General features: G+C 34.0%; 1 protein-coding gene across 1 annotated transcript in view; it reads left to right on the forward strand.

Annotated features, from left to right (window-relative positions):
* The window catches only part of LOC144956342 (uncharacterized), a 4,693-nt gene extending 2,281 nt beyond the window's left edge, over nt 1-2,412 (forward strand). Inside the window, exons 2-3 of the mRNA XM_078886839.1 lie at nt 1,055-1,219; nt 2,387-2,412. Coding sequence (XP_078742965.1) covers nt 1,055-1,219; nt 2,387-2,412 — 191 coding nt within the window. The remainder of the gene's footprint in view (nt 1-1,054; nt 1,220-2,386) is intronic.
* Nucleotides 2,413-11,381: the final 8,969 nt, after the last annotated feature.

Genomic DNA, 11,381 nt, shown 5'->3' on the forward strand with positions numbered 1-11,381 from the left:
ACGTCTTTTGGTTTTGCGCATGCGTCTCTCGTCCTCGCTTCCGGTGAAAGCGGCATAGACACTTCACAGAAAGCGAGGACGAGAGAGACATGCGCAAAACCATGTTGACGTTCTCTATGTAAGGTGACGTCCGATCAAGGGACGTTACTCTTCCGCTAATCTCATTCCCTATAATCTGTTTCATATTTTGTGCACAGCTGCAGCGTATCTTTGACGTTGTTTCTGTTCATTATTTTATGCAGTCGGGGGTTCTTCGAGAAGTGTTTATCGATGAGTGCGAGGAATTGTTTTTTCCGATATTTGAAGTGGCTGCATTGTTGAACCATATTATGTTCCTTTTTCTGTTTTGCTTTGGTGTTGTGGCGTGCATCACATTTTTATATTTCAGCGCCGAGGTGTGGCCGCTCTGTTTGAGCGCCATTTCATAGTCGTGTTTCCATTCATTGAAAATGACTTCATTTGAAGGGAGGTTGAACGAATAAATAATCTCTCTTCAAAGGAAGACGTATTCAATTTATTCGCTAGATCAACAACATAACGAAAATAAGGACTCAAGAAAATCAACATCGAACACCCGAATAGAATAAAATCATACGACGGACATAATATGCCGACTGACGACGTGGGAAGACCACAGAAACATGTGTTTTGGCCATAAATAAGTGATTGATTCCATTTATATTTTATATTAGCTCTAACCAACATTATCGAGCACTCTCGTACCTACAAGGATCCACCAATACTCATATATTTATATATATATATATATATATATATATATATATATATATTGAGAGATAGATAGATTGATAGATAGATTACCTCGAGGAATAATAATATCAATAATAATAATGATGATGATAATAATAATAATAATAATAATAATAATAATAATAATAATAATAATAATAATAATAATAATAATAATAATGATCAACATCATCATCCTCATCATCATCATCATCACCACCACTGTCATTGGTGTCTCCATATTTACTGGCCTAGATACCACCTCAAACTCATTTTCCCTTACAAATGACCCATTCTTCTTCAGATGATCCAGGCCTCCCGTTCCTCATGCGATGGATCCTACACCCAACCTACCTCAGACACATCATGCCCAACCTGGCAGATTTCGAGGACTATGTGTCCTCCCAGTGCCAGGTTATCATCTACACGTTTGTCAAACCCCCGTACCTCAAAAACTATCCCAGCTGTGGTGAGTACAATATTTTACATCTTAAAGACTAGACTAGTGCAGCTATGTAGTTTTGTGGTATGACACTCGTTTTCGGATGGGAAGGTTCTAGGTTCGAGCCTCGCTCCGCGCATTGTTGAGTCTTTTGAAAATCCTATTTACTCACATTCTCTCGGGTGTAACATGAGAACCCGGCCGTTAACAGCGTTGTCTCTCTGTCTTAAAAAAATGTTTTATCGCCTATCATGTCTCGTTCTGCATGTTACGTTTTGCTGTTGGTCAGATGCCCGTTGTAAAGGACTTTGAGCACATGTAGTGGATATTGTACTATACAAAAGCTCCAGTTTATTCTTTCTTTATTTATTTTTCTTTTTTTTTAATTTGAGAACCCGCAATATTTTTGGGAAAATAACAGCTTTTACGAATAGGCACCCCTGTGTGGTGTCCGGGGTCCATCAATAGAGGGGGTTCAAGAATAGCCCAAGGCCAAGCAAGCGGGTCGTAAAAAAGGACTAATGGTGTGTGACTCCCCCTTTTTTTTGGTCCTCCAGGTTGAGGGTTGTCGAAGGGTTAACATAATTGCTACAAAAACACAGACCGACAAACGAAATCCATTTTTTTTAGATTGAGCGACCGAAGAATTTCTGCAACGGCAAAATTTATGAAGGGCAACAGCCAGACCAAGTCGAAATGACTCTGATGAGCCGATGACGTCTTCGCCAAACAAACAGATTCAACTACGCTTCAACAGTCGCAACCTCACTTCCTCTTTAATGACGCATGGTAACTTAATAACTGGCTCTAAACTATCGGAACAATGGCGGACGCCCTTATGAAATATTTTCCGGCGAGCATAATTTAAAAGCGTATCCAGAGGAGGGAAAATATTGTAAATCTGATCATGTTTTGACTTTAACACATTCTGATCACAAGACATATGAAAAGTTCTAGCTAGCATGAAGAATAAAAAGTACCGTTTTTCTTTGTTTAGAACCACGATGGCCGCCGTTGCTGGGCGACGTGACATCAGACTATTGAATCCAATTGCGGCGTGGAACTTTCGCACCATGTATGGAGCTCAAGTTGAGAATATTGTTGTGCGACCCACGATCTCAAAACGGTTGGTTTAATGTCGGGGGTGAAAACGGTGTCAAAGAGTGGTTTTACTGATTCTGTGGTCTTCCCAAGCTCGTGCTGAGATCCATAGACGTTAGTGTATGCCAATAAAAAGTCGCTCTTTATGCGGCTTTGTGGTCTAGTGGTATGACATTAGCTTTTGGATTAGAATGTCCAGGGTTCTAGCCTCGCTCGGCGCATAGTTGAGTCCTTGTAAAGGCTCTTTACTCACATTCTCTCACCTTACTCAGGTATAAAATGAGGACCTTGCGGAAAGTACTTTGCAATAGACTAGCGTCCTATCAAAATGGTACTCAGCAATTGCTCTAGTCTGTTTCACGCTTTAGTTAGGATGAAATGAATGCCTTTGGTGTGAAAGTGGGTGTTGCTTCTTCAACTAATAAATTATATTAGATTCGTAATACTGAGCTTTAGTTAAAACTTAATTTTCATCAACTAACCCCCCCCCCCCCCCAAAAAAAAAATGATCATAAAGTGACGAAATTCACGTTTTAATATGATCATTATAATATGATCTTAATATTTTTTTTCTGATTTGGTATTGCACTGCTTCATAATATTATGGTCTCCAATGAAGCGTCGAAGGCGATGAAAAAGTCCAGAAATCACTAAAGTTGTAATGATTAATAGTTAATTGAGCTTTTTTTAGAGAAATATCCACTAAACGTGCTCAAATCGCTTTACAAGGGGTCCCTGGCCACCAGCAACACATAGTTTTGTTGTGTTGGTCCGTTATACTTCCGGATGGCAATGTTGTGAGCTTCTTAGCCAAGCGCATACTACCTATAAGTTTACGATGGCTACGGACAGACTTACGAAATAAAGCGAGGGGTGACAAACAGTCTACTAATAGAAGTGACTGGTAAAATGAAAAAAAAAAAAGAAAAGAAAAAAGAAAATTGAGTTTTGATCCAGCACGGTATCCGCTAAACGTGCTCAAAGCGCTTTATAAATGGTACATCCTTGATCAACTACGACACGTAACATGTTCTAACAGAGACAACGGTCTGGTATGTACTCATTTAACACTTGAGTACGGTGAGATAATGTGAGTATAAATAGCCTTGCCCAATGACTCAACTATTCGCCGAACTAGAACCTTTCGATCCGAAAGCGGGGGTCATACCACAAGAATACATAGCCTGCACACGTGACTGATCACGTGATAACCATGCGGAACACTGGGTATCGCGAGAGTTTTGTTTATTGTGTTTTTTAAAAAAGGCTTTTTGTCCAGAAAACTTATCTTTCAAATATTGGTCGATTAAAATAACCCTCATCTTTTCAAAATTTCTCAAACCTGGAGACTAAGAATGTTCGAGAATCGAATGTTTTCGATAAGATGAGAGTCAATTTAAACAATCGATTATTAAAGGACCGAGTTGTCTGGACAAATTTTTTTGTTAACGTGTTTTTGTTTTTTGTTGTTTTTTTAATGTGTTTTTGTTTTTTGTTGTTTTTTTTTTTTTTGTTTTTTTTTTGGTTGGTTTTTGTGTGTGTGTGTGTTTATTTTATTTTTTTTTAAAGTTTTTTTTTTTAATTTTTGTTTTTGTTTGTGTGTGTTTGTGTGCGTGTGTGTGTGTTTTGTTTTTTTTTCTTCTTTCAATAACCAGAATATGCATGGCAAGGTTATCTACAGAAAATCCGTGCTGAGATTGAGGTCACCAGTGTGTTTATTATTATGTCATGTGTAGTGACATGAACCATTCTCGTGTCTTGTGAACCATGTCATTGATTTAATTTTATTTCCATTTTTTATAGGGTGGGGGGGGGGGAAGGGGGGGGGCGAGGAGGGGGGGGGGGGGGGGGGGGGGGGGGGCGGGGCGAAAGTGGGCATGGCAGGCGATCTCTTTTCGGATATTTGATGATATACACGTTTTTCTTTCTTTCAAACAAATTTTATAGGGCTCGATAACGATAACTTAGTTGATGTGGCACTTGTTTTGAAGCAAAACGAAAATGGTATAGATGGAACGAAAATGACGACATTCAGCTCTTTGTTCTTGTTTTTAGACATCCATTATAAGGATTAGTTCTCACTAAATGATATCAACCAAAACTATAAACGTGTAAGGGTTACACATAGTTTTGTGTGTTGATACATTATATCTGACCCTTCGTCTCAAAACGGTAGTAAGTCGGGTTGGTTAAGATGTTGAAAATTCAATTTATAACCAGATATATCAGACTTGTGTTGAGTTTGTATGTTTCATTGAGGAGAATGGATACCATATTTTAGGGTTATAATGACAGCAATTTATATCTTTTGAACAGTTTAACATTTAATTCGGCTTTTAAGCACATGGTTCGTTCCGACATAATACCGTGTTGAGACGATGGGTCACATATAGGAGTGGCGGAAAGGGTAATTATTTTATCTAAACGCATAGCACCAGTAGATTGGGGGCGTGAATAATATGCACAAGATGCGCGTATAACATGTAATTCATCGTCTATTGAACGCATTCCCATAAAAATTATTTGTTTAATACTATACTATGTGTTCGAAGCACTTAATGAGGAGCCGACAGCAACGCTCAACAAGTTTGGCAATACATGACGCCTGTTAGGCGATATTACAATTGATTTATTTTCCGACAGAAGCAACACTGTTAAACGAATGTGTACTCATTTAACACCCGAGTACAGTGAGAGAATTTGAATGAAGAGCTTTTTCCAAGGACCCAACAATGCGCTGTACAGAGCGAGACTCGAACCCTGGACCTTATGTGTCATACCAAAAAAATACATAGCCTCACAAAAAGCCTATTTAAATTTACTGAGACGCTATGCTTAAGTGGTGTGTATTCAATACATTTTAAGCACCGCTGCTGCTTTTGTTATATATTTATTTGTAAGGAAAAGTTAGTAAAATCTATCTATTATTTGTGATCCACCGTCTCTAAACGGTATTATGTCGGGATGACTCGGGTACAAAACATTGAATGTATTGACAAAAACATGAAACTTGGGGTTTGTTTCGATTTGTTATGTAAGAGAATGAAGACAATTTTTCACAATGCTAAAATTAGTATTTACTATCAATTTAATTTTAAAGTCACTTTTCGGATTCCAATTCATCCCGACATAATACCGTTTCGAGACTAAGGTTCACATTAAAGTATCGATCACAAGTCAGTAGCAGAACTTTGAAAAATCACATTTAAGACGGGTTAAGCCAGAAAACTCGTCCTTCGAACATCAAGCGATTAAAATGAATCTCATTTTGTCAAAAACTCTCTAAAATATGGGTCATCTTTGAATTCTACCTTGAAGTCTCAGGTTTTTGCGAGTTTTTGACAAGATGACCGTTGCTTTTAATCGATTTGTAATTGAATGTCATGTTCTCTTGTCAGTATTATTATCATTTATTATTATTATTATTATTATTATATTATTATTATTATTATTATTATTATTATTATTATTTATTATATTATTATATCATTATTATTATTATTCATTACTTATTATTATTCTTCTTATTATTATATTATTTTTATTATTATTATTATTATATTATTATTATTATTATTATTATTATTATTATTATATTATTATTATTATTATTATTATTATTATTATTATTATTATTATTATTATTATTATTATTATTATATTATTATTATTATTATATCATAATGTTATAATAATAATTATTATTATCAGTACTATTAATATTATTAACTATTATTATTATTATTATTAATTATTATTATTATTATTATTATTATTATTATTATATCATCATCATTATTATTATTTTTATTATTATTATTATTATTATTATTATTATTATTTATTATTATTATTATTATTATTATTATTATTATTATTATTATTATTATCATCATCATACATCATCATCATCATCATCAGCATCTTCATCATCATCATTATCACTATCAATATTATTATCACTATCAATATTATTATTATTATTATTATTATTATTATTATATTATTATTATTATTATTATTATTATTATTATTATTATCATCATCATTATTATTATTTTTATTATTATTATTATTATTATTATTATTATTATTATTATTATTATTATTATTATTATCATCATCATCATCATCACATCATCATCATCATCAGCATCTTCATCATCATCATTATCACTATCAATATTATTATCACTATCAATATTATTATTATTATTATTATTATTATTATTATTATTATTATTATTATTATTATTATTATTATTATTATTATTATTATTATTATTATGTAATTAAAAAAAAATTATCCTGATCGCAAGTTTCTATATTCGAATCATGTAATAAACCTTTTGTGAATTCAACAAATTCCTCTCTATACAAATCCATTCTATAGAATGGACGGAAATAGAGCATGCCTTTTTTGTTTTCATAAAAAAAAAAAAAAGTTGTCTCCCTTTGAGTTGTTTTGTTTTTGGTCTTTGTTTTCTTTTCATTTTTTTTTTCTATAATATTCTTATCTGACAGCAATGTAAGCCACTACTTTTGATCTTATTACGTTCCAGGCCAGGGAGTTTCAATAGTTCAAGCTAATAATTGATCTGAAGATGAAGCTGGAAAGAATTTGTTGGAATACATCATAAAAAAATTTACAATTGTAGTAGATAAGTGTGTGGCGGTTTGATCATTTCTGCACGTATTACATTATTAAGACACTAAAAATTATAATGATAAATAGATACATGTGGGCGAGAATTTTGTGTTTTATTCTTGTTTGTATATACATGTGTGTGTGTGTGTGTGTTTGTGTGTGTTTGTGTGTCTGTTTGAATGTGTGTGTATGTGTATATTAAATTTTGTGTGTGGGTGTGTGGTGTTACTTTTTCCCTTTTAAATTCTTTCTTACAATATTTCTAATTCTATAAAACATTCTTCATTTTGCCCTTTGATTGAGAGTTGGTGGGCGTGAGTGGGCGATATATTGTCCACATTCTTAATTTTTTTTTTGATTTTTGTTTTTTTGTTATTTTTTTTAGGTTGTTCTTGTTTTAAAAGATTTATTTTATTATTGTTTATTTTTATTTTGAGAAATTGATGAATTGATAGGCTTTCGGCTTACAATCTATATAGAAGATTTGAAACATTGTAGTATGTGATCAAGTAATAAATAAAAATGAAAATAACATTTAAAAGAACAAATACTATTTAAATAACCCCCCAAATAAACAAACAAAAACGAACGAAATACCAAAGACTTAACATTTTGGGCTCAAAAATCTTTTAAAGCAATAACAATATCATGAAAAACATCATCATCTAAACTCCAATAGATTTTAAATTATATATATATATATATATGTGTGTGTGTGTGTGTGTGTGTGTGTGTGTGTGTGTGTGTCGCTCAACGCTACCGTCTTTGCCTCGTACCCGAAAGGTACCGAGTTCGATCACCCGCCACTTCCCTGTCCGGCCTTGAGCAAGTCACCTCACCCTCGCTCAATTTGCTGCTCACGCCTCGGTTATTCCAGTTTTCACTTGGAATAGACCCAAGAGACAAATTTCGCCTGTGGGGTTGATAAAGGGAATTTTAATCATTTATATATATATATATATATATATATATATATATATATATATATATATATATGTTATATATATCAAATAGAGTAGGGCGACGTGACTTGCTCAAGGCCACACGGCGAAGTGGTGGGTGAACGAACTCTGTTCCTATATATATATATATATATATATATATATATATATATATAATATATATATATATAACTCTCATCAGGATAATATGTAATATATAATTATTCCTGTTAGTTTCCATTGGTTAATTATTAATTTTACCTGTATTGATTAGAAATCCTATGTAAACGTATATTTCACATTGGCAATTGCCTACAATAAATTGAATTGCATTGTAAAATGTCTTTATTGGTGAGACCTATCGCATAGAAACGGTATTCTGTCGACGTTTTTTTTGACGCTGAATCCAACTTAAAAATAGAACATTTAAAGTGATTTATTTTGACAGTGAAGCATTTATTTCTAAAACGATCAATATAGATAAATTGAATTTATTGCAAAACAAAGCATTTTGCATCTTATTGGTTGTGAAATATCGAAGAATCTTACTTTAAGTGGTGGAATAGAGGTTTCGGATTCATCAAAATATTTATTAACATTTTTTTGCTAGCTTGTGGACTCCAGATAGTTCAATTGGTTGAGCACTCACTCCACACGCAAAGAGACCGAGACTGATAAAGGGTGTAGACGAGATTTTATTTTTTTCTGACCCCTCTGTCCACACATCAGTAGGTTGAGTCTGTTAGATTTGGGCTGAAAGTACTTTGCGATAGACGAACGTCCTATACAAAGGATAGCAAACAATTGTTATTGTCCGTTTCACGCTATAGAAACCGAAGGACGCTAAAAATAACTTATTGAATAAATCCAAAACAAAGAAAACAAGCATATAATAGGTAACAGTGTGGCTCAGCGGTATGGTCATTGCTCCGTACCCGAGAGGGACCGAGTTCGATTGCCCGCCACAATGTATTTTCTTGAGCAAGTCACCCAACTCTAGCTTACTTTGTGGCGCTGAAATACGGCTGACGCCTGAGTAATTTCAGTCTTCCCTTGGAAAAGATACCCCTTAGAGATGAATGTAGTAGTAGCAGTTCTTCAGATCCATTACGCCCATGGAACCGCAGCTTATCCCGGTTTATTTAGCGTGAAAAAGGGCAATTGCAATTGTGTGCTACCCTTTGGATAGGACGCTAGTACGTTCCGCCAGATCTAAAAGGCCCAGCTACCCATTCACTGCTGGGAGACAGGCAGTGGGATTGGAAAATAAAAATATCGACTGCACCCGGGATCGATCTTGGTTCCTTTGCGTGTGAAGCGAGTGATCTACCAACTGAGCTATCGGAATGGAAAAGCGAAATTTATTATTTCTTTTTTTTTTTTTTAATGGAAAGAGTCGCTTCTTGTATCATTATAGTCAGGTGACTTTTACCTTTAATAATGATCAAATGAAATTCCGATTGAACCCGGGATTGAAACGCGGAATCAATACTTATGAACAAGAAAAAATAAAGAGCTTTCATATAGGGCAATATCCGCTAAATGTGCTCAAAGCGTTTTACAAAGGGTTCCTGACCAACAGCAACACGTAACATGTAGAAAGAGACATGACGCCAGTTAGGTGATATTACAATTTATTTTTCAGACAGAGACAATGCTGTTGACGGCCAGGTACTCATTTTACACCTGAGTACGGTGAGACAATGTGAGTAAAGAGTCTTTTCCCAGGACTCAACTATGCGCTGACCGAGTCTCGAACCTGGACCTTCCGATCCGGAAGCGAGTGTCATACCACCAGACCACATAGCTGTCCTCAATCACGAACATAAGGAATTGTGTTAGGTTACAGCAAAATCGTATTCCGCTTATAATGGTTAATAATAATAATAATAATAATAACAATAATAATAATAACAATAACAATAATAATAATAATAATAATAATAATAATAATAATAATAATAATAATAATAATAATAATAATAATATAAAGTTGATATAACGCCCACGCTTTGATTTGTAAAGAAAAAAAAACCCACCAAATATTTGAAGTATGTATTAAATCAGTACAAAATTGAAAGCAACCTCCTAAGCCATCACGCCATCCATCTCTTTTTGGAGGCAATTTCTTGTTAACTCACTCAACCCTAACACTGACTATATCCGTAGTTTACCCGGGTTACTTTTACGCGATTCCAAGTTATTCATTTTTTTTTTCTTAGACAAATTATAGGCGTAGTGTCAAAGCTAAATTTCAAATATTTACACGTTAATGTTAGTTGAATAAAACTATCTATGCACATCCTCATGTTTAAATACATTTTGAAAATTAGCAAAAATCTATACAGGGAATAAGATTAGCGGACGAGTGGCGTCCCTTGATTGGACGTCACCGGCGGAGTAGTTATTAGAGAGAGAACGTCATATGGCTTTGCGCATGCGTCTCTCGTCCTCGCTTCCCGTGAAAGCGGCATGAGACACTTCACCGAAATCGAGGACAAAACCATGTTGACGTTCTCTGTGTAAGGTGACGTCCAATCAAGGGACGCTACTCTTCCACTAATCTCATTCCCTATAGCATTGAATGAGTTAATGTGTTTACTCGTCCGGAAAGAAAACCGTAAGCCGCATCTTTATAAACGATGCATCACTGGCTTCTATAAAATTTATATGTATGTAATAACCTTGACATAATTTTTTTTAATGAAACGTTTCCTTTATCTATTTCTATATTATACGATTTAATACAACATCTATGGATCTATTCAATTTTTATCGATGTTTTGAATAAAAGTGAACAAAGCCTGCTGTGTGTATAGGTCTTTAAAAAAATAATTGTATTTTTCTCCTTAACTTACGATTATAAATCTCCCTCATTTTGGATAAATTTCAAGAAATTACCTGGCATACCAGCTGTTGATCTTTGAATTCATTCAACATAAAGAAAGTGGGATGCTTTTCTGACAGTCTGTCGTTGATATCTCTTTAACATCTCATAAGGTAGTTTTGAGAGATTCAAATCTAGATGCACCCATTTCGTTCGTGGAGAGTATTCAAAATTAAGTATTTTCATCTCAGCTTTCTGGAGATAATTTCGAATCAACACGTATTGAAGCCATGGTATGTATTCATTTTCTATAACAAAATAACGTTTATTGACTGACTCAATCATAGATATTTTTGCTACTTTTCAAAATTGGAAAAAATGTATTAAAAAATGAGCATGTACTACATAGATAGTTTTATTCAACTACCATTAACATTTAAAAAATAAAAACAATAGCTTTTTTACTACGCCTACAATTTTGTCTCAGAAAAAATGTAATAAATAGGCATGGGGTAAACGTAACCCGGGTAAACTACTGATATGATCCGTGCTAGGGTTGAGTGAGTTAACGACGAATTATTTGGATTAAAATAACAACAGATTCTCTCTGGGCCAACCCAAGTCTCCTTACTTTTCACCGCGTTAAAGAGAGTTTTTATATAGAGCAATATC

Source organism: Berghia stephanieae, chromosome 11 (genome assembly GCF_034508935.2).
Source record: "Berghia stephanieae isolate SIO BIC M18660-M18661 chromosome 11, UCSD_Bste_1.3, whole genome shotgun sequence".
NCBI classification, from domain to species: Eukaryota; Metazoa; Mollusca; class Gastropoda; order Nudibranchia; family Aeolidiidae; genus Berghia; species Berghia stephanieae.